The sequence below is a fragment of the Schistocerca piceifrons genome, chromosome 3, assembly GCF_021461385.2.
Source record: "Schistocerca piceifrons isolate TAMUIC-IGC-003096 chromosome 3, iqSchPice1.1, whole genome shotgun sequence".
NCBI lineage: Eukaryota > Metazoa > Arthropoda > Insecta > Orthoptera > Acrididae > Schistocerca > Schistocerca piceifrons.
Window position 1 is genome coordinate 913,434,690 of NC_060140.1, and position 25,312 is coordinate 913,460,001.

The 25,312-nt window shown below is 45.1% G+C and overlaps 1 protein-coding gene across 1 annotated transcript; it reads left to right on the forward strand.

Annotated features, from left to right (window-relative positions):
* Nucleotides 1–1,699: 1,699 nt before the first annotated feature.
* LOC124787692 (cuticle protein 18.7-like) lies at nt 1,700–16,792 on the forward strand. Its single transcript, XM_047254522.1, has 3 exons — nt 1,700–1,836; nt 10,133–10,639; nt 16,365–16,792. Exons 1-3 carry the CDS (start codon nt 1,825–1,827, stop codon nt 16,626–16,628), a joined length of 783 nt encoding a protein of 260 aa, XP_047110478.1. The 5' UTR covers nt 1,700–1,824; the 3' UTR covers nt 16,629–16,792.
* Nucleotides 16,793–25,312: the final 8,520 nt, after the last annotated feature.

The following is a 25,312-nucleotide window of genomic DNA, read 5'->3' on the forward strand; positions in this document are numbered from 1 at the left end:
CGTCTTCATCTCCCAGTACCTACTTCAGCCTACATCCTTCTGAATCTGCTTAGTGTATTCATCTCTTGGTCTCCCTCTACAATTTTTACCTTCCACGCTGCCCTCGAATACTAAATTGGTGATCCCTCGATGTCTCAGAACATGTCCTATCAACCGATCCCTTCTTCTAGTCAAGTTGTGCCACAAACTTCTCTTCTCCCCAATCCTATTCAATACCTCCTCATTAGTTACGTGATCTACCCACCTTATCTTCAGCATTCTTCTGTAGCACCACATTTCGAAAGCTTCTATTCTCTTCTTGTCTAAACAATTTATCGTCCACGTTTCACTTCCATACATGGCTACACTCCATACAAATACTTTCAGAAACGACTTCCTGCCTTTTAAATCTATACTCGATGTTAACAAACTTTTCTTCTTCAGAAACGCTTTCCTTGCCATTGCCAGTCTACATTTTATATCATCTCTATTCGACCATCATCAGTTATTTTGCTCCCCAAATAGCAAAACTCCTTTACAACGTTAAGTGTCTCATTTCCTAATCTAATTCCCTCAGCATCACCCGATTTAATTCGACTACATACCATTATCCTCGCTTTGTTTTTGCTGATGTTCATCTTATATCGTCCTTTCAAGACACTGTCCATTCCGTTCAACTGCTCTTCCAAGTGATTTGCTGTCTCTGACAGAATTACAATGTCATCGGCAAACCCCGAAGTTTTTATTTCTTCTCCATGGATTTTAATTCTTGCTCCGGACTTTTCTTTTGTTCCCTTTATTGCTTGCTCAATATACGGATTGAATAACATTGGGGATAGGCTACAACCTTGTCTCACTCCCTTTCCAACCACTGCTTCCCTTTCATACCCCTCAACTCGTATGACTGCCATCAGCTTTCTGTACAAATTGTAAATAGCCTTTCGCTCCCTGTATTTTACCCCTGCCACCTTCAGAATTTGAAAGAGAGTATTCGACTCAACATTGTCAAAAGCTTTCTCTAAGTCTACAAATGCTAGAAACGTAGGTTTGCTTTTCCTTAATCTTTCTTCTAAGATAAGTCGTAAGGTCAGTATTGCCTCACGTGTTCCAACATTTCTACGGAATCCTAACTGATCTTTCCCGAGGTCGGCTTCTACCAATTTTTTCATTTGCCCGTAAAGAATTAGCGTTAGTATTTTGCAGCTGTGACTTGACAAACTGATAGTTCGGTAATTCTCATATCTATCAACACCTGCTTACTTTGGGATTGGAATTATTATATTCTTCTTGAAGTCTGAGGGTATTTCGCCTGTCTCATACATCTTGCTCACCAGATGGTAGAGTTTTGTCAGGGCTGGCTCTCCCACGGCTGTCAGTAGTTCTTATACAGCTGAATTACTTGATATGTTATCCAGGAGTAGTGCTTTATCTTTGTTTTCCAGTAAGGTTCTCTATTCGGAGCTCCAGAAACGCCGAGTGCACCTGCCTACTCGTGTCCAAGGTGCTCGGCATACCGTGCGTGAAGGACAGTAGTGCCCAATTCCGATGATGGGAAGAGAGCCGCGGAGTGACCTTGGCTCCGGAGTTACGCAACAGGTGGACCGCGGCCACGCCGCCGCCGGAGGCTGCGGAGCTTCCAGCGGGCCCGGGCCGGTCCAGCTGCGGATGGGCGGCGGGGCGGCTGGAGCTGCGAGGACGACCCGCCCGGCCGGCCCTGGCTGCCGCGGTGACGCGACGCCCGCGAAGCGGCGGACGCGCCCCGCCGCTATATAAAGCCCGGCCCGCGACCGCGACCGCGTCCACACGCACAGCCGGCAGTTCTCTCTGGCCGCATCCGCAGCAGACATGAAGGCCCTGGTGAGTACCCGCTGCACGCTCTGCATCCCACACCCAACTTCCCCACACTCTACCTAAACTCTCCCATCTTCTTCTACTGCCCAGCTTTTCTCGGCTGCATTCAGCCGTATGTGCTACCATTTTCACACTTAATCGTCAAAACTTCAATTCTCTTTTCCTTCTTAATATTCTTGCTTCATTCCTACTACACTGTTCACTTGCCACCGTAACTTCTTAGTTTTAAGTAATGTTTGCTGGTGGTATCTTTTACAGTGATTCATGACGTTCTTCTGTCAGTTTTCATCTCCACTTACCCCAGATGCTCTTTTCCTTTCCCATTTCCTGTATACGCTGTTACTGCACTTCCTACCTGCTATCTTTCAAGATATTTTGACCAAATTTATATTTACTGTTCAGTAGTATATGCTGATTTCATGACTAATCCCTTAATTTTGATGTTCCCTTATCTTCTCAATCTTCGTCATCATCATCATCTTCCTCTTCCTTCTTTCTCATAACGCTGTTCTACTGTCATCAGAACTTGTTCGTTTTTGGTAATATTCACTGCTTTAATCTTGTGCAGCAGTCATTCAATTTTTTCCTGTCGGTTTCCTCCTCCTCATCCTGCTACTGCTCTTCTTCTTTCTCCACTTCTAGGTGCTACTTTGACAATATTTCAGTTTCTCAATTGCAGTCTACATTTAGTATGTGCTGACACCATGTTCATACCAGTCCTTCAAATTTGCTGTTCCCTTTTCCTCCATTTCTTCTTGTTCCTCTTTCTTTATTCCCCTTATACTCCTCTTTTGTTTGATAATTTTCGATGTTGGCCTTTATTTGCAGTAATTAGTGATTTTTTTTGTCGATTTCCACCTTCACTTTCTGCTTCTGGTGTTTCTCTGCTTTTGTTTCTGTGGTTCTCTTCCAGAGTTTTCACGTGTAATGGTATCAATTGCATAAAAGCTTTCAATTTTTACTAACAGACACATAATCCATAATTCTTCCTAACCATAGGCGTCCATACGTTCCAGCCAGAACAACGCCTCTGTTCCAGTCTGTTATCATACGTACGTCTCATTCATTACTTTAATCACCTTTTCGTTTTACCGCTTATTCCGATAAATTTAGAAGTGAAACAACTTACTTTCCTGCTGTTTATGTTTTCGTTTCTTCTTTCTTGTCCTCAGCCCCTATTAACGTAACCCGATTTGTGTTAACAGGCAGTTTTTATACTGTACATGCGCTCTTCTTGTTTTCCATTCTTTCGGCTCTCTCATCCTCTGAATATTTACTCCTCCTCTTTAAAGCTTCTTTGATCTAAAAGGGCTTCCTTTACTACTTCCTACCTACTTCATGGTTTTCAAGACTCGTAATTTAACATCAAGTACCAAGTTTTATCGTCGTGTGTTACTAAAGCAGTTTCCTTTCGACATAGCTTCGAACAAGCGAACTACTGACTACTATCATACCCAAGTTTCAAGTGAATATCACCAGGTATCTTCTGTTTGACTTAACATCGGAAAGTATTTTAAGCCCATTTGGTCACTGAGCGGTGTACGTAGCTAAGTGAAATTTGCAAAATACGTCAGTCAGACAATATGTCAAAGAAAGACTTGCAGAGAAAAGTATTCTCTTTTACGTATTTATGTAGAACTTCTAATATCTGTTTCTCACATATTCTGTTATTGTGTAGTACTCTTGAGTGCATAAGGGAACTACATTGTAATTTGTCTAAATAAAAGAGGAAGTTCGTGCACAAATTGCTCTTATGGTTATCATTATTCACTCAAGAATTGGACTAGCAGGCATTCTCGACACGGGGCAGTCGTCTCCGCTCTAGACCGGAGTGATACGTACAAGCACTAGGGTTTTCTATTGATAGCATCTCAAACAATGTTTACTATATGTTTTATATTATGTATGAGAGTCTTACGGAGCACTGATATAACTATCCTCAAAGGTTGATGCCTCTCCTTTCCATGGAAATACTGTCAGTGATATCCTGTCAACATCAGTGGAAATTGTACTTTAAACGATTGCTGGTGTATTTATGCCACTCTTTGTAGCTCTTGGTGTAATGTTTATTATGCCGCGATAGATCACACTGACGACAGCATTTACAACGCTAAAATGCAATGCACTGTTCCTTTTTATATCTTCATTCTAAAGATCCACCAAATTACTGACCCAATATAGGTATATTTCATTTTATAAAGGAAAGTAATTATCGATTTATTTAACGTTTAGCTTTTACCACTCATTGCCAGATGTAGCAATTATTTTGAGGTGTTTATAAATAATCACGCAAAATCAGAGTCAAGTTAGTACATTTTGGTAGAACTGGTAGATTTGCCGCCAGGACATAGAAGAAATATTTGCTGATCCGAATGGGCTTGTCAGAAAGGACATGGTGCAAACCTCAAATAAGTCCCATCTGCCATTAATTCATATGAAACGATAATTTATATAAAACGTGCATCAATAACTTACAGAGTTGTGAAATAGCGATACTGAGTGTCACATGCTTGTCGTTCCGCCACATTTTCGCAGCAGTGAACTTCAAACAATACGCACCAAGATATGTAATGATGCACTTGACACTTGAAACATAGAAATATTACCTCATTACCTCACTCACTAGAGTAATTAATGAAGATTAGATACAATTAATCCGAAATGAGTGAGAACGTGTAAGGCTCCAATTCCATAAAATGTGTATCTGCAAACATCAAGAATCATCAAAAATTTAAATCCTCGAAAACGGAGAGCGGTTCAGTGGCAAGAACCTATGTGCCAAGTTAAATGTACGTGTCGTCAACAAGGGACCATCCTTGCAGGTTGTAGAATTGTACAATTACTTATCTACAAATAACTAGCATGACCAACACACTATCGCATTAAAATCACAATAATTTCCCTTACGAGTATGCACAGTCTGGTAACCGATCTCCCTGGCACAAACTGTCAGAAACTGGGACATGAAGTCAGATTGTTCTCTTGTGTTGGAAATACTCTTGCTTCAGAAGTACCTCACGACACCTAGGTGACACCTCTCAGGTTCCAGTTTCCAATTTTTGTTCATGCCACAGAGGAATTTCTCACGATTACTGTAAGCCAAAGAAAAATCATTTCTCTAACGATCCTAAGCAGTTTCCAGAAGCTATTTCATAATGAGCACAGCGTTGTTAGCAGAAAAAAAGATGTTTGACTTCGTGAACCTTGAACGACGTCTCTCTCAACAGTTGCGACGATACGTTTCAGCAAACACTCTTCTGAAGAAAATTTGAATGGCTAAATGAGCTCTTCTGATACTTACTCAATGTATTTTTTTACATCCTGCCTCTTACCTGTTAAATTAGCGACATTAAACAACGATGAGTCTTTCCTGTGAAGTATATACAGCGCGTTACATTGGTTTGTGTTTAGAGTTAAATGCCCTTTTTTATTTTTATTTATTTATTTACTTTTTGTGGTGTGTGTAATCTCCCTCTGACGCTCTTTGCCTCCTGTACTAGCGCTACTTGTAAGCGTCCAAGATATGCAAGAATCAGTAGACCCATCGTTTTGTAAGCAACGTCCTGATCTACAGCTGGCCCTCCTCCAACGCGATGTCTTTCTCTGCTTTTGTGACTTCACTATATACAACATAGTCATCAGCGAACGGGCCTACAGAGATGACGTTTCCCATCAGATCATGTATTTCTATCGTCAACAGTACTGGCCAAATAACGCTACCTTGAGTTAACCTAAAAATTCTTTCACAGATGTGACAATTTCTCCCTGATCCATAGTCACAATATAGCTTAAGTTACGCAACGCACATGGGAATACAACTTCAAATAATCGGTTGTAACTACAAGTATCCTGCGAAAATCGACTAATAATCCAGAGCGTTTTGATCCATCATGTGAGTTTCTATTGTAGAAAGCAGAGCCACGCGGCTGTATACGTATCTGAAGCGCCATGCGCTATTTATGTTTGTTAGCTAACTGTGGGTAATAACAATAAGCACATAGAACAAAAACTCATCCCCAATAATACAGTGAAACTCCCCATATCTTTGATAAATGCTTCAATTCGCCGAGAAAGAGAGTCCACAAGATGGGCTTGAAGTAACTGAAACCACTCGTAGGTTATTAGATATCTTAGAGCTACCAGACTGAATGTATCTTAACAGCTATGTTTCTTCAGCGGCTCTAATTAGTACCAAATATTATTTATGGACTATTCTTGGGTGATTTACTAAATCAAACGAGGTACAATGGGTTTCTGAATGTACGTCGAACCATAAAAGTGTACACCGAGCACGTGAGCATGGCTGTTGTGATCTTGAATGATGGGACTGTCCGCAGCATACCATAAACATATAGAAGAAAGGAAACACTTTGTGACCGAAATTGTTGAAATAACCAAGCTTGTTCACGTTCACAGTCACCTGTATGAGTAGGCCTAAATCACCTGCGGCCTGAACTGTAACCTCCGTACACTGTGAGCTAAATTCCTTAATTGGATGTCGATGCGCTAGACCCATTGCATCACTTTTGAAGAGGCGAAAGTGTGAGTTGTCACAGATCAATACTTCCTCCAGTTGGTTACTGTCCAGTTTTTGTGTTATTTGGTCAGTTGAAGACATGTAGCTTTGCAATCAATCGCCCACTCAAAAAGTCCACTGCACGCAGTTTTCTTCTCAGCGTATGTTGCGAAACTCCTTGAGATAGACATTCATTCACTGACAGGAGCAGTCCCGGCCTTATTTGAAACTGATTGTCAATGACAAGGTGCGCCACATGTCTCCGGTCCCTGTTGGTTACGTATTACGTATTGCTAGACTACAAGTGGTACACCATTCATGTACAAACAATGGGCAATACGAGGTGATAAACCGACAAATCGGGCAACTTTATTCACGATGTGTTCTTGGGATGTTCCAAACACGATAGCTCCTCCCTGCCATTCTGTCACGTCTCCACATCGTCCCATTTTCCTGCACTGATTCCATACTACCACCTGGCACATACAAACCATTTCAAAAATGTAACGGGGGTGCCAGAAGGGCTGGCGCGGTCCGGTACCCCAGTACAGGTGGAGATGCTGATGGCTGCCGATTAGTCGGGTGGCGGTTCATGTTGTTGTTGCTGTGGTCTTCAGTCCAAAGCCTGGTTTGATGCAGCTCTCCATGCTACTCTATCCTGTGCAAGCTTCTTCATCTCCCAGTACCCACTGCAACCTACATCCTTCTGTATCTGTTAAATGTATTCATCTCTTGGTCTCCCTCTACGATTTTTACCCTCCACGCTGCCCTCCAGTGCTAAATTTGTGATCCCTTGATGCCTCAGAACATGTCCTACTAACCGGTCCCTCCGTCTTGTCAAGTTGTGCCACAAGCTCCTCTTCTCGCCAATTCTATTCAATACCTCCTCATTAGTTATGTGACCTACCCATCCAATCTTCAGCATTCTTCTGTAGCACCATATTTCAAAAGCTTCTATTCTCTTCTTGTACAAACTATTTATCGTCCTTGTTTCACTTCCATACATGGCTACAATCCTTACAAATACTTTCAGAAACGACTTCCTGACACTTAAATCTATACTCGACGGTGGTTCATGTATCAGGTGTATATCCGACAGTATATCATCAAAACTTGATAACATAAATTATTTTATACTGAGAGAAATATTTAACAGTTATAGTGTTGCCTGACGGTGGTTTACGCCCCCAAGATGCAGACTCGACTCGATAGGGGAAAGATGCCGAGATTAGCAAGTGGCCTCATATAACAGCCAGAGCACGACGTATTCCTGTCCAGTAGGCAGCATCTGAGACGATGTTATATCCGGCAGAGTAGTGCAACGTCAGGCAGACAGTGTGGTGGGCAGCAGGCCCCTATGACACACTCCACAGTCGGTCAAGTTGACTGGAGTGGTTGCTCGACTCAGTGCAGAAAGCAGTCGAGCACGTAGAGTTGAAACAACGAAACTAGCACAGCGTTCAGCGACATTGTCTTGCAGAGCAAGCCCGCAGTTGTAGAGTGTGCCCGCACAAGACAAACTATTCAAGTTCAGGCGCGAACCATGGACATCCAGGCAGGCACCCTGAAGCAGGTAGGCGAGCAGATGATCCCCGAATTCGAAAGTACGAGTGAATTGCTGGTGCCAGTAGTTCGGCAGCTAGCAAAGGCAGCATGTAGTAGATTTTGCTAGTCGTCCCATTTCGGGTCGATGATGGCTGGCTGCAGTCGGTGGCACGCACTAAGAGCTGAAATAGGCAGTATTTATGGTGGCCTTGTGCACTAGTATTTTACCAAACCATCAGTACTCGTCACATACACTAAGGAAGTAGTTCGGTGCCAGTCTTGGAAGTGTAGAAATCGATATCGCTGTGGATACATCTGCTTCCAAGTTTCCGCAATGTCAGCAGTGTTACCACCCCAACAGCGATTCTTGCTGGGCTGGCTGAGTCCGCTTGAGGACCATGTGATAGTCCGCCCAGCTAGCTTCCACCTTTGTTTATTGCGTCAGCCTGTGATGAACATTTCCTGTTGACCCACTAAGTGACAGAAGCGGTGGCGCAACAAGTGTCAAAGAGTTGGTCAACATTGAAAAGTGGCATAACCGCCTGGTATCAGTACTACACAATCTACAGCGATATGGATATGACTAATACACTACTGGCCACTAAAATTGCTACACCACGAAGATGACGTGCTACAGACGCGAAATTTAACCGACAGAAAAAGTTGTTGTGATATGCAAATGATTAGCTTTTCAGAGCATTCACACAAGGTTGGCGCCGGTGGCGACATCTACAACTGCTGACATGAGGAAAGTTTCCAACCGATTTCTCATACACAAACAGCAGTTGACCGGCATTGCCTGGTGAAACGTTGTTGTGATGCCACGTGTAAGGAGGAGAATTTCGTACCAACACGTTTCCAGCCGGCCGAAGTGGCCGTGCGGTTAAAGGCGCTGCAGTCTGGAACCGCAAGGCCGCTACGGTCGCAGGTTCGAATCCTGCCTCGGGCATGGATCTTTGTGATGTCCTTAGGTTAGTTAGGTTTAACTAGTTCTAAGTTCTAGGGGACTAATGACCTCAGCAGTTGAGTCCCATAGTGCTCAGAGCCATTTGAACCAACACGTTTCGGACTTTGATAAAGGTCGGATTGTAGCCTATCGTGGTTGCGGTTTATCGTATCGTTGACATTGCTGCTCGCGTTCGTCGAGGTCCAATGACTGTCAGCAGAATATGTAATCGGTGGGTTCAGGAGGGTAACACGGAACGCCGTGCTGGATCCCAACGGCCTCGTATCACTAGCAGTCGAGATGACAGACATCTCATCCGCATGGCTGCAACGGATCGTGCAGCCACGTCTCGATCCCTGAGTCAACAGATGGGGACGATTCCAAGACAACAACCATCTGCACGAATAGTTCGACGACGTTTGCAGCAGCATGGACTATCAGCTGGGAGACCATGGCCGCGGTTACCCTTGACGCTGCATCACAGACAGGAGCGCCTGCGATGGTGTACTCAACGACGAACCTGGGTGCACGAATGGCAAAACGTCATTTTTTCGGATGAATTCAGGCTGTGTTTACAGCATCATGATGGTCGCACCCGTGTTTGGTGACATCGCGGTGAACGCACATTGGAAGCGTGTATTCGTCATCGCACATACTGGCGTTATTACCCGGCGTGATGGTATGGGGTGCCATCGGTTACACCTCTTGGTCACCTCTTGTTCGCACTGACGTTACATTTCAGATATTTTACGAGCCGTGGCTCTATCCTTCATTCGATCCCTGCGAAATCCTACATTTCAGCAGGATTATGCACGATCGTATATTGCAGGTCCTGTACGGGCCTTTCTGGATACAGAAAATGTTCGACTGCTGCCCTGGCCAGCACATTCTCCAGATCTCTTAGCAATTGAAAATGTCTGGTCAATGGTGGCCGAGCAACCGTCTCGTCACAATGCGCCATTCACTACTCTTGATGAACTGTGGTATCGTGTTGAACCTGCATGAAGCACCTGTACACGCCATTGAAGCTGTGTTTGACTCAATGCTCAGGAGTATCAAGGCCGCTATTACGGCCAGAGGTGGTTGTTCTGGGTACTGATTTCTCGGGATCTGTGCATCCAAATGGCGTGAAAATGTAAGCACATGTCAGTTCTAGTATAAGATATTTGTCCGATGAATACCCGTTTATCATCTGCATTTCTTCTTGGTGCAGCAGTAGTGTATTTCGCATGGTGAGCTTTAGCTTTGAACCTTTTTACGCAGTGGGTGTGTACCTATTGCTGTGTGCGTTGCAGTTGATCCTGAGCTCCGTCGTGGCGATGGCGCTGGCCAAGCCCGGCTACCTGGGCCTGGGCTACCACCACGCCTACCTGGGGGCGCCTCTGGTGGTGGGCGACGCCCCCGACGTGGCCGCCGCCAAGGCGGCGCACCTGAGCATCCAGGCGGCGGAGGCGGCGCGCAACACGCTGGGCGTGCCCGCGGCGTCCGTGGTGCCCGCCGACGAGCCGCACGTCGCCGTCGCCAAGGCGGCGCACCTGGCCACGCAGGCGGCCGAGGCGGCGCGCAACACGCTGGGAGTGCCCGTGGTGCCCGCGCCCATAACTGCCGACGCACCCGACGTGGCCGCCGCCAAGGCCGCGCACCTCAGCATCCAGGCCGCCGAGGCGGCGCGCAACACGCTCGGCCTCCCCGCCGTCGCCGCCCCCGCAGTGGTCGCCGCCCGCGGCTACTACGGCTACCCCGTCGGCGGATACGCCAACATCGTCATCGGACCCCAAGGTGTCCCTCTGGACACTCCTGAGGTTTGTACCGCCAGCACTCATCGTTTCCATAACAACGCGCGCAGATAGCCGTGGTGTTCCGCAATTCGTGTTATGCACTTCCAGATATTTTAGAGGGGACTTAGTAGATTCTGTTTTGTATAGGCAACCATGTCAGGAAACGTCTTCCAACGGCGCCCGTAAATGTGTGTATATACAGCGTGATTCCGCGATGATGGAAAAGGGTCCCTGTATGGTAAACAAACGAGTCGAAAGTTCATCATCATCATCGTCATCACCACCATCATCATCATTTAAGAGTGATTATGCCTTTCAGCGTTCAGTCTGGAGCATAGCCCCCCTTATAAAATTCCTCCATGGTCCCCTATTCAGTGCCTCTTCTGATGTTAAGCCTATTACTTCAAAACCATTCTTAACCGAATCCAGGTACGTTCTCCTTTGTCTGCCCCGACTCCTCCTACCCTTTACTGCTGAACCCATGAGTCTCTTGTGTAACCTTGCTTCTCCCATCTACATCTACATCTACATCTACATTGATACTCCGCAAGCCACCCAACGGTGTGTGGCGGAGGGCACTTTACGTGCCACTGTCATTACCTCCCTTTCCTGTTCCAGTCGCGTATGGTTCGCGGGAAGAACGACTGCCTGAAAGCCTCCGTGCGCGCTCTAATCTCTCTAATTTTACATTCGTGATCTCCTCGGGAAGTATAAGTAGGGGGAAGCAATATATTCGATACCTCATCCAGAAACGCACCCTCTCGAAACCTGGCGAGCAAGCTACACCGTGATGCAGAGCGCCTCTCTTGCAGAGTCTGCCACTTGAGTTTATTAAACATCTCCGTAACGCTATCACGGTTACCAAATAACCCGGTGACGAAACGCGCCGCTCTTCTTTGGATCTTCTCTATCTCCTCCGTCAAGCCGACCTGGTACGGATCCCACACTGATGAGCAATACTCAAGTATAGGTCGAACGAGTGTTTTGTAAGCCACCTCCTTTGTTGATGGACTACATTTTCTAAGCACTCTCCCAATGAATCTCAACCTGGTACCCGCCTTACCAACAATTAATTTTATATGATCATTCCACTTCAAATCGTTCCGTACGCATACTCCCAGATATTTTACAGAAGTAACTGCTACCAGTGTTTGTTCCGCTATCATATAATCATACAATAAAGGATCCTTCTTTCTATGTATTCGCAATACATTACATTTGTCTATGTTAAGGGTCAGTTGCCACTCCCTGCACCAAGTGCCTATCCGCTGCAGATCTTCCTGTATTTCGCTACAATTTTCTAATGCAGCAACTTCTCTGTATACTACAGCATCATCCGCGAAAAGCCGCCCATGCTTGTAACATGACCCCACCATCTAAGCCTGCTGACTGCCCTGACTGCTACATCTATAGAGTTCATTCCCAATTTTTCTTTGATTTCGTCATTGTGGACACCCTCCTGCCATTGTTCCCATCTGCTAGTACCTGCAATCATCCTAGCTGCTTTCATATCCGTAACCTCAACCTTATTGATAAGGTAACCTGAATCCACCCAGCTTTCGCTCCCATACATCAAAGTTGGTCGAAAGATTGAACGGTGCACAGATAACTTAGTCTTGGTACTCACTTCCATCTTGCAGAAGAGAGTAGATCGTAACTGAGCGCTCACTGCATTAGCTTTGCTACACCTCGCTTCCAGTTCTTTCACTATGTTGCCATCCTGTGAGAACATGCATCCTAAGTACTTGAAACCGTCCACCTGTTCTAACTTTGTTCCTCCTATTTGGCACTCAATCCGTTTATACCTCTTTCCCACTGACATTACTTTCGTTTTGGAGATGCTAATCTTCATACCATAGTCGTTACATTTCTGATCTAGCTCTGAAATATTACTTTGCAAACTTTCAATGGAATCTGCCATCGAAAGTTACAATCGAAAATCATTCAGTTGCCTCCGACAGTGGATTACATCCACTGGTGCTGTTATTTTTAAGAATGTAGGGTATGCCATTTTCAGAGATGGTTGCAACGACAAAAACAGGAAAAAAGCTTTTAGTAAACTTGGACTCTAAAATATATTCCTGAAGAGCTATGAGCACTAGTTCAATAGATGAGATGTGTTTCACGGTGGCGAAGGTGAACAATTGCTCTTAGCTCCTCAGCTATTGATTTTACATGCCCTGTTTACTGAGCATTTTCTCCTTATTTTGGTCCATACTACCACCTCTGAAAGTTCCTACCCTATAGTCATCGCAACAGCAGTGTTAGTACATGTATTCCATTGTCAGAGGTAACAGACCTGTTTTCGTTTATAACTGTCTAGTCATTCGTTTCCGGTACAGCGATCTTTGCCTCAAATTGATAAATTTATCCTTCTCCTTCATCCTAGAGAGTTTGTAACATTATAACGGCATCACCCTCTATATATAAACATTTACGGGCGCCGGCGCTTATGAGTTTCACGCTCTCTAACGTCGTTGGATGACGTTTCCGGACATTGGTTGACCTATTAAGTCCCCTCTACAACCTTTACAAGTGTGTAACATAAATTGTGAAACAACCTATACGAGGAGCATTCAATAAGTAGTCATGCAACACACTTTTTTCCTTCTCAAAGCTGTTGGTTTTATTCAGTACTCCAATACACCATATTAATTCCCACTCTTTTGGCTACAAACCCACATTTTTCAACATAATCTCCATACAGTGCGACGGCCTTACGCCACTTTAGTGTGAGGCCCCGTATGCCCACATTGTACCACTCTACTGGCCGACGTTGGAGCCAACGTCGTCCTGCGTCAATAGCCTCCCCATCATCCACCATCAGCCTCGCAATACGCGGTCAGTTCTGGACATATCGTCCTTAACTCATTATGTACACATGTTTAAAGTGTAAAAAGGCGATAATGAATAGTAACGCACCTATACCTACAGAAATACATGTACTGCCATGAAGCGTGAAAAATATCGTGAAGAAAGGACCTTATGTAAAGTTTTAATTACTCGTCAATGGCTTGGTTATTGAAATGGAACAACTACTTTACTAGCTGCTTTCTAACCAGTAGATCAAACTCAGTCACTGTTGCATATGAGCTGTGTGAGAAAAGCAATGAGACTGGCTTTTTATCTACCAAAGTTTTTATTGTTAATCAGACAACAATGTTGTCCCCTCCAGAGTAGTTCCCTTCGGCAGCTACACACCTGCGGAGTCGTTGCCAATCTTGGCAGCAGCGCTGAAAGGCTTCAGCTGGTAGGGGCCTTAACATGTCGGTCATATTGTTCTCCAGAGTCACAAAATAACTTTCTTTTAAGACAATTTTAAATCTGGGAAAAAGAAAGAAGTCACAAGGACTCAGATGAGGTGAATATGGGGGCTGTAGAACAAGAGGATCGCTTACTGAGTTCAAGAATTCCGTGATGGAAGTGGCCATGTAGCATGGAACTTGTCACGACTCATCATCCATTTGTCTGCAATGAGCCTTTCAAGGACATTTTCTGTAAAACACTTTGTTGACAGTTTGTCCTGGAGGTCTGAACTCACAAGAGCACTCACATGTTTTCTTCGGTTTTTGAAGATGATCGTCTCCGTTATCTATCTATATCCGGATCCCGCTCCACCTACTGCCGGGTCTAGGTGCTGACGAGCCCTCTTCATTTGGCTCGGTCTTCCTCCACATGCTGCCAGGTCACACCTCTCCTTTCCACGGATATTCTCACTCCCGTTTTCCACCGTGTTCTTGGGCGCCCTCTAGGTCTTTTTCCATCCATCTTTAGTTCTTCCATAATTCTGGGGAGTCTCTGCCCAGACGTCCTCTTAACATGCCCGTACCATCTTAATCTCTTTTTTTCGATTTATTCTCTCATACTTTCTTGTTTAAGGTCCTTTCTGATATCTATGTTCCTTACTCTGTCCATTCCTGTTTTTCCCTCAACTGCACTGAGAAATTTTATTTCCCCTGCTTGGAGTCTGCTCCAGTCCTTTTGTGCCATTCTCCACGTTTCTCCTCCATAGGTGACTCTTATACATAAGGAGTTTTGCTTTTTCTCAAACTTCCTTATTCCAAATCAGGGGTTTTATTGTTTGGTAGAAATTGCCTCCCTTCTGTAACCTCCTATTAATTTCGTTGGTTATTCTTCCATCACTAAATATTTCACTCCCTACGTAAGTGAAACTGTCTACCACTTTGAGGGATTCTCCATTCAAAGTAATATTTCCGTTGATCCCTTTGTCACTTGCAAATACCATTATTTACTCTTATCTTTATTTACACCCTAACTGAGGTTAATCTTCAAAGTGTTCTCGGCCTTCGAAAAACGATTTGTGTCAGCAAGAAACTTGTGCTCTTAATACGGAGTGTTCTGCAATCGCCTGTTCCAACATTTCAAAGGTCACACTCGCGGATTCCCCACGCTCAAGACGAAACTTGGTGGCACAACGTAGCTCTAAATTGCTCTGTTCTATTTCGTAACGTACAACAAAACGCTCTCAAAAATCACGGATTAACTGAACGGAGCTGAAACTCGGACTGAGCACCCGGAAGGGATGAACACCCCAGTCTACACAAGTAGAACAATACAACGTCTCCAGATCGCTCGCAGCGTTTTCGGTCTCGCTACTTTTCTCACACACCTCGTACAAAAGCGACCCAGCCAATTTGTTTATTACACATTGTTATTCCATTGGGCTCCTTTGTCAGAAACACTGTGTTGAAAGTATCTAACCAAAATTGTATCCTTTTATTCTGTGAAAGTATCAGTGATAAGATTGCTCTAGATTAATTATTCAACAAACCTGCATCTGTGTGCGTCTGTGAACTTGTTTCTTGCACTCCTCCATTTTGCCAGAAATGCAACATGTATATGACTCAGCAATCAAGTTTAAGAGAATAATGCCGTTTGTGCAATGGCATTAAGATGGCACTGGAAAATTAATTTTTGGCCCTGATGTTTACTTGGTTCTTTCATTGGTGGGTAACTTTAGTTTACTACTAATTTTCATATCCAATACAAGCAAAGGATGTGGATTATGATTCAGGCTGTTAGATTTAAACACAATGTTGATCTCAATATATATATATATATATATATATATATATATATATATATATATATTGTTAAAAAACCTACCATTTCAAACATTTTCGTAGCACGAATCACACTGCGTCTAACCTTGGACATACAAATCCTAACTCTGAACATTGTGTAACAAAAACCAATTTGAAATGATTATATATCTTCTCTCATTTCTGCTAAAGTTTGGTCAGGGGCAGCGACCAACCTTAACGCTGTCACCACACATCTGCTTCCTCTGGGCACCTACCTCCGACTCCCAGGTTTTTTACTGTGCGCGCCCAGCTCTCTAAACCATCAAAGGTCCTCCTACTCAAAGATATTATACTCGTTACACCTTGCGGTTGGCAACTACCGACTATTTTCGGTAGCTACCCTGATCTGACCTTAGCACATACCTTTCAATGTCATAAAAACTATGTAACATATCCCGAACTTAGTGATACAGATTAAATTGTACCCAAGCTTCAGAACAATATGCTTTAGTTCAAAGGAAGGCTAATCGACTGCACGAAAAGAAATGGACCTCGCATTGAACCTTGAGGAACGCACATGTTTGAGTATTCCAGTGGAACGCTACCTGCACGGGTAGAATAAAGTGGCGGGATAGGCAGACCACGTGTGATGGCGCAGTGGCTCGTTCCTTTGTGTTTTGGACTGCAGCGAGTTGTCTGCGCAGGTGGCCGCCGCCAAGGCCGCCAACGCCGTGGCGCACGCCGAGGCCGCCGCCCGCGCCGCCGCCTCCCCCGTGGACCCTGCGTCCGGGTTGCCCGTGGCCGCCTACTACGCCTACGCGGCCGGCGTGCCCGCCGCCTACCGCGTGCACTACGACGGCACCCTGCTCACCCCCGAGGGCGTGCCCGTCGACACCCCCGCTGTGGCCGCCGGCAAGGTCGCCGACGCCGTCGCCCACCTGCAGGCCAAGGCCGCGCTCCTCGGCTGAGCCGCCCACCCCGACCACAGCTCTGACGACGACCGCAGCCTACGCCAACGCCACTAGTCCTCTACACTACTTCTGGAACTCTGCCCTTTAACAGATACCCGTAATTTATGTACAAATCCTCTTTTTTGCAAATAAAATCAGTTGCAAGTGTGTTTTTATAAATATTTCCAATCTTTTTATATTTGCTCTAAACCACAGAGAATCAGCTCCTATAACTACTGCAGTGCCTCATTCCTCTCCTAATGTATTTCCTTATTTCGTACCACGAATGACTTTAACCTCCTCAGTTAGCGTTAGGAGCAGTCTAACGTCCAAGTCACACAAGCGCCCACTTGGGGCGCCTAATTAATTTTTTTTTTATTTATTTACCCATGTCTGTTGAAGTTTATACTCCATCTTCAGGCCACGAGCGGCCTACCGGCTGCAGTCTGGAACCGCGAGACCGCTACGGTTGCAGGTTCGAATCCTGCCTCGGGCATGGATGTGTGTGATGTCCTTAGATTAGTTAGGTTTAACTAGTTCTAAGTTCTAGGGGACTAATGACCTCAGAAGTTGAGTCCCATAGTGCTCAGAGCCATTTGAACCATTTTTGGCCTACCGGGACAATCCGACCGCCGTGTCATCCTCAGTGGAAGATGCGGATAAGAGAGGCATGGAGTCAGCACACTGCTCTCCCAGTCGTTATGGTGGTATTCTTGACCGAAGCCGCTACTGTTCGGTCGAGTAGCTCCTCAATTGGCATCACAAGGATGACTGCACCCCGAAAAATGGCAACAGCGCATGGCGGCCTGGATGGCCACATATCCAAGTGCCGACCACCCCCTACAGCGCTTAACTTCGGTGATCTCACGGGAACTGGTGGATCCAATGCGGCAAGGCCATTGTCCTGAAGTTTATACTGCAAGAATGTTTTTATTATGTTGGGGGTTACAAGGGTGTTATGTCAATTGTAAAATCACAACTGGGTTTCACAACAAGTGTTGTATATGGTTGAATGTTATTTTCAGGGGTTACAACATTTTTAAATTCTGACACTCTCATATTTCTTTCTTATACTAGTTCTTATTGTTATGTATCATTCACGTTTATTATTCAAGAAGATTTGGTGCATTCTCTGGGATGACACCGTTTCGAAACAGGGAAATTCTTCAGAACACAACGAGTATCGCGCGAAGGCAAATTTTCCACAGCAACTTTTCATTGTATGAATCTCACTCGGGAAAGAACCGTCATTAACATTCAAGTGGCTCAAGTGGCTCTAAGCACTATGAAACTTAACATCTGAGGTCATCAGTTCCCTATACTTAGAACTACTTAAACCTAACTAACCTAAGGACATCACATACATCCATGCTCGAGGGAGGATTCGAACCTGCGACCATAGCAGCAGCGCGGTTCTGGACTGTAGCGCCTAGAACCGCTCGGCCAACACGGCCGGCTCGCCACTTGGGTCTGCCAGATGTGTTTATTATGTATGAAAGTGAAAGATGGACGATAAATAGTTTGGACACGAAGAGAATAGAAGCTTTCGAAATGTGGTGCTACAGAAGAATGCTGAAGATTATATGGGTAGGTCACATAACTAATGAGGAGGTATTGAATAGAATTGGGCAGAAGAAAAGTTTTTGGCACAACTTGACAAGGAGAAGGAATCGGTTGGTAGGACATGTTCTGAGGCATCAAGGTATCACCAATTTAGTATTGGAGTGTAGCTTGAAGGGCAAAAATCGTAGACGGAGACCAAGAGATGAATACACTAAGCAGATTCAGAAGGATGTAGGTTGCAGTAGGTACTGGGAGATGAAGAAGCTGGCAGAGGATAGAGTAGTGTGGAGAGCTGCATCAAACCAGTCTCTGGACTGAAGACCACAACAACAACAACCCATCTCTGTTGAAGTTCATACTACTCGAATGTTTTTATTAAGTTGGGGAATACAAGGGTGTTATGTTAACTGTGAAATCACAACTGGGTTTCACAACAAGTGTCATACATTCATTACCTAATATATGTGTGTATGGTATCTTCAGGGGTTACAATCTTTTTACATTCTCATATTCTTACGCTTCATTATTGTACCATTTCTTCATTCTTACATTTTATTCTTATGTTTATTTTTCAAGAAGATTCGGTGCATTTTTTTGGATGACACAGATTCGAAACACAGAAGTTCTGAACACCACAAGCAGGTTTTATACTGCAACAGTTCTTGGTCTGAATCTCACTCGCGAAAGAACCGTTGTTAACATTGCTGAATATTTCACGTGTTGGCAAGAATTTCGCGGCAAGCCGCACATAAAGGAAAACATTCGTGTAGTGATCTTCTACAGACATGGGTAGATAAATGAAAACCAAAAATAGAAATAATAATCGAGTTTTGAATATAGAGTTCAAAACTTTGAGCCGCGACGGTAACCAGTGTGCCATTGCCCCAGCCACACTAACCTGTCAGTAAAACGCACGTTTTTCTCAGAAACAGTCAAGTATCTGCGGATAAGCCGATATATTTGTTCGCTTCTTTTGACCACTCTCACAGTAAGTGAAATTTCTGGGGAACCAGGTTATGGCACTTACCGTGTTCCTCATGAGAGGAGCGCCAGAGGTGCCACAACTGTTAGGTTTTTGCACAGCACGTATCACAGTAGAGCCCGCTAGGGGCACAATGCTGGGAGTAGAACACTTATACACAGTGCGTATCAAAATTAGTAACGAAAAGTCACAGGGAGAAAACGTATGAAGGAAAAGGGGGGAGGGGGATGACAAATCGCTTTTCAAAAATGTGTGAATTCCTAAGGGACCAAACTGCTGAGGTCATTGGTCCCTAGACTTACACACTACTTAACCTAACTGAAACTAACTTATGCTAAGGACAACACTTACACCCATGCCCGAGGGACGACTCGAACCTTCGGCGGGACAGCCGCGCGAGGCGTGACATGGCGGCTCTAGTAGCGCGGCCTCTTCGCGCGGTACAAATCGCTTGTCTGGAGATTTTAAGTTCTGTACTGTTTTTCCCATATGACTAACGGTGGAAAGCGCAGTTTGAAAATGTAAAGCTACCATGATCGATATCCTTGTCAGCCATCCTTGCCCTACCAATAGGCGCTAGTTGGCGTGTCTTAGTTTCTATAATCCGTTCATCATAAGAATAAAACTGAAGTAAACATTGCACTATGTATTCTTCCGTGTTTCCTGGAACCTCATTGCATTTCCGTGTCACGTGGGACTGCAGCCAAGCTCTCTCGACTACTGTCAAGTACGATATTAAGGGTGCGTTAGTGCTGTGCGTTACGCGCACATCGACTTAGCGATAGTACGGGACAACACCTTTACCGGCGCATTTCACTTGGACAGGACTAGCCGGTCAGCTGGTACAGCTAGCCTGCAGTTACGTGGCCAGCTGCTGTTCACACGTAAAGAGAGACGAGCAGAGGAGCAATACAGCTTCGAATGTCATTCAATTTTTAAGTAGGATGAAATAATACACCGCAAATCTCCCACAATACGCTCCTTAGACAACTAAAGGAAAACAGCAACACGTTATCGTTTTTGGCTAACGAACTATCGTAATTAAAAACAAGAATGATGAAAATTCTAGGCGCTACAGTCTGGAACCGCGCGACCGCTACGGTCGCAGGTTGGAATCCTGCCTCGGGCATGGATGTGTGTTATGTCCTTAGGTTAGTTTGGTTTAAGTAGTGCTAAGTTCTAGGGGACTGATGACCACAGCAGTTAAGTCCCATAGCACTCAGAGCCATTTGAACCATTTGATGAATATTCCTGACTTAACGTCTGGGCAATTTTTCTGCATAAGCTGTGACTAACGAAAGAGTATTGAAGGACTTCACCGTACAGTTAAACACTGAAGCCACTGCAAGTATTACTTACAGGTAATCTCTTAGTTCCTTCCTTATCCGAATCCGGATAAGTTCTGGAAGTATCACCTGCTACGTTGATAACGACTCTATCAACAACAGAATCCACGAAACCAACCAGGCGCAGCATTTCCTCTTTTTCTTTTACGACAAGCCGTTTGGTATCCCGCCAGCGTTCGGCAGTGACGTGTGAAAAAGGTGTGTGCGTTACTTCCACTGCGTCTGGCAGCGTCAACAGCCTTCGTTACGTCTCGGGCCAAATCCCGCAGCTTGGCTCCAGATCAGTTCTGTGAGGTTATATTGCAATGGTACAGTAGCAAACGTAAAAATGCAGCATTTGTATGATGTGCTCTATGCCGTGAAAATGATTGTTTTTCATGTTTCTGCGGTACTTATCTACCTCTGTGGTATAAAACGATGGACATAGTCCAAATAAAGAGGATTTGGTTTCCCATATTTGTCTTAAAAAATTAAATTAAAAAGATGTTTCCATAATTTAAACAACTTTTATGGACAGTCTTTCATAAAACTCGATAATTAAGAATTTGTACTTAACATGGAAACAGGAATATGTAATTAGAAAGAAGAAGACGTGCTTTATTGATAAAAATGATTGGCAGTTTAATAATTACGAGGTCTGGTGTCTCACATTGAACTGAAGAAAAAGATACGCGGGTGGTTTTAACCAACACACGAATAACCTCAGGTGATTCACATTCCATTGTGCTATCGACTGCGCCACACGTTCGATATAGGTTTTGTGGTGTCACCGCCAGACACCACACTTGCTAGGTGGTAGCTTTTGACTTAGCTGAAGGCTATGCTATCTATATTCTCGGCAAATGAGAGAGTCTTCGTCCGTGTAGTCGCTAGCAAAGTCGTCCGTACTACTGGAGCGAGTGCTAGTAAGTCTCTCTAGACCTGCCGTGTGGTGGCGCTCGGTCTGCAATCACTGATAGTGGCGACACGCGGGTCCGACGTATACTAATGGACTGCGGCCGATTTAAAAGCTACCACCTAGCAAGTGTGGTGTCTGGCGGTGACACCACAGGTTTGTTAAGCAACTGTATTATATACAACCCTGGGAACACTTTAAAGCCGATTATCTCGGTAAATTTACGAAAAACATTAAGAGCAGCCTATTACTCCTCACATGTTAACCATGTTCCACGCGCGCGTTTCACTACGGAACAGAAAGCAGCCTCAGGATAGGCGCAAATTGAGACGCGTATAGCGTGTGTGGCGCGACGCAGCGCAGCGCGCATTTTTGTAACTTCACAGGTTTCAATGGGACCGAGCAACTGCTACGCGACACGACTGGAACGCGACACGCGCCTGCGCCAGGTCGCGCGGCGTTGTGGATGTGGCACAGTTTCTCGCGCCGCCGTTTCGCGCGTGCCTCGCTAGCACCGTGGGAAATTTGAGGCGGGGAGCGGAAAAGTAGCCCGGCCATATGCTCACATCGGAACGGCGCATATTTATATGTGCATAGTTTTGTTTTGTTTTTCTTCTGTCAAGAAAAATGTATACTTCAGTAACTGATGAGCCATTGGCCGCTGGAATTGCACCATATGCCTCCGCGATGTTTTCAGATCGCAAGAAGGGACAGAGGGTAGTGAATAAGGAAGCAAGGAATATTATAAAATCATGTAATTAAGAATCAAGGCAGGAAAGTAAAGCAAGGTTATATTCTCGCTGCCTAGTAAGCTAGCGTATCTGTACGATCTGTTACAAAAATTTAGAAAGGGATAATCTCCACAGGTGTGATCCCTTTGTGCTTGTGGTAAAAAGCGTCCAAGATCTGAAGTATAGAAGCTTCACTGTGATTACTCTGATATGGATGTAATAATGTAATACGACACACTGTACTACATGTATGTGAACAACATATTTCCACTGCAAGCTAGAAACAGTCGAAAAGCAGTCACAAATAACAATGTTTTAATTGGTTCGCCTTGATGAGAAAAAGCATTTCAATTGTTGCAAGGACATTATCAGCATCAATAAACTAATTATACAACAACAGGCTACACAAATGAAGAAAATAGCCGGTATTATTACGAAAGTAGGAATATCCTAAAAGAGTGTTATGATTAGATATATTTAATTTGTTGAAATGTGCTGCCGACAAAGGCAGATCTACTTTCATGACAATGTTTTTCGAACTCCATCTCACAAGGCACACATGGCCAGCTTGTGCATTCCTGTCGCCCACATTATCCTCCGCTGCTGACAATACACTGATTATTGTGTTGTGCGACAGATCAATTCTTTATTTTTCTCAATAACAACTATTTTATTCTCGATCACACATTCTCAGTTTGGCAAGCCGTAGGAGAGTAACCAGTATCTGGCATGTGCCTATCATTCCGCCTGAAGGAACGCTCGTCATTATTTTAATACTGCTCATATCAAGAGAAGGAATAAAATCCTTTGGTAAGATTCCATTCCAGTCGCTCAGTGTCAAAAACACTATGGGTTACGGGGATTCCACCAAAATTCCAACAGAGTTGGCAATCTACACTCCTGGAAATTGAAATAAGAACACCGTGAATTCATTGTCCCAGGAAGGCGAAACTTTATTGACACATTCCTGGGGTCAGATACATCACATGATCACACTGACAGAACCACAGGCACATAGACACAGGCAACAGAGCATGCACAATGTCGGCACTAGTACAGTGTATATCCACCTTTCGCAGCAATGCAGGCTGCTATTCTCCCATGGAGACGATCGTAGAGATGCTGGATGTAGTCCTGTGGAACGCCTTGCCATGCCATTTCCACCTGGCGCCTCAGTTGGACCAGCGTTCGTGCTGGACGTGCAGACCGCGTGAGACGACGCTTCATCCAGTCCCAAACATGCTCAATGGGGGACAGATCCGGAGATCTTGCTGGCCAGGGTAGTTGACTTACACCTTCTAGAGCACGTTGGGTGGCACGGGATACATGCGGACGTGCATTGTCCTGTTGGAACAGCAAGTTCCCTTGCCGGTCTAGGAATGGTAGAACGATGGGTTCGATGACGGTTTGGATGTACTGTGCACTATTCAGTGTCCCCTCGACGATCACCAGTGGTGTACGGCCAGTGTAGGAGATCGCTCCCCACACCATGATGCCGGGTGTTGGCCCTGTGTGCCTCGGTCGTATGCAGTCCTGATTGTGGCGCTCACCTGCACGGCGCCAAACACGCATACGACCATCATTGGCACCAAGGCAGAAGCGACTCTCATCGCTGAAGACCACACGTCTCCATACGTCCCTCCATTCACGCCTGTCGCGACACCACTGGAGGCGGGCTGCACGATGTTGGGGCGTGAGCGGAAGACGGCCTAACGGTGTGTGGGACCGTAGCCCAGCTTCATGGAGACGGTTGCGAATGGTCCTCGCCGATACCCCAGGAGCAACAGTGTCCCTAATTTGCTGGGAAGTGGCGGTGCGGTCCCCTACGGCACTGCGTAGGATCCTACGGTCTTGGCGTGCATCCGAGCGTCGCTGCGGTCCGGTCCCAGGTCGACGGGCACGTGCACCTTCCGCCGACCACTGGCGACAACATCGATGTACTGTGGAGACCTCACGCCCCACGTGTTGAGCAATTCGGCGGTACGTCCACCCGGCCTCCCACATGCCCACTATACGCCCTCGCTCAAAGTCCGTCAACTGCACATACGGTTCACGTCCACGCTGTCGCGGCATGCTACCAGCGTTAAAGACTGCGATGGAGCTCCGTATGCCACGGCAAACTGGCTGACACTGGCGGCGGCGGTGCACAAATGCTGCGCAGCTAGCGCCATTCGACGGCCAACACCGCGGTTCCTGGTGTGTCCGCTGTGCCGTGCGTGTGATCATTGCTTGTACAGCCCTCTCGCAGTGTCCGGAGCAAGTATGGTGGGTCTGACACACCGGTGTCAATGTGTTCTTTTTTCCGTTTCCAGGAGTGTATTTTTGTGTGTGTTGTTAACCTTTTCTCATTCTAAGAAGCATCACCATTTGTGAATAACGGCCACATTTGTCTTGGTGACTGGTTTAATTGTACTTTCTTTGTCACAGTGTAATTTGCCAAACTCATCTCACAGCAGCTATTGAGACAAATTACGAAACGGAGTGCCTCATTAAACAAGTAATTGGCAATCACAGAGCTCAATAGCTTACGAAAACCCTCATAGTGTCGGTTTGCAGTAACATAAAAGAAGAAATTTCATGTTTATTTTCATACTAGTAAGCTCTTGTTTCGCTAGCTGTCGATAACTCTTAAAACATTACACTCACTAGAGTGAAATAAATAAAAAGGAAAGTGTAAGTACAGATATGTAGATAAGAAAGTTCCGTGTGTTTAAGAATTGGCAAAACACTCTCCTCCTTGTATGCTATCATTCGCCAAACTTTCGTTTCTATGTCAAGAGCGATTTAGGAGATATGAAAGATGTTGCGTATGTTTCATTCCCGCGGGCGTGAGATCGGAAGTGAGCGGGTTACGTGGGATCCATTTTCTCGAGATCGGTGGCAGATAGAGACCTCCTCCCAAGTCTAAACAAAAATTCAACATGTTAGCTAAATTTCATACGCAGGAACATATGGTGTAATACGCACCAAACGCAAAATCATAGCGACCACTAATTTTCGTTGCAAACTTTTTGAGTTTTGCGTAATGTCTTACTAAAGTGTGTATATCACAATAAGAATGGTCATTAGCGAGATCATGGGCACTTCGCCACGAAGCTGACATATAACACTACAAGTAAGGCAAAAATCAAATACTTTCAGTTCTGTAAAACCGTTTGAGGAAGATAATAGGTTGCGCGCGCTTC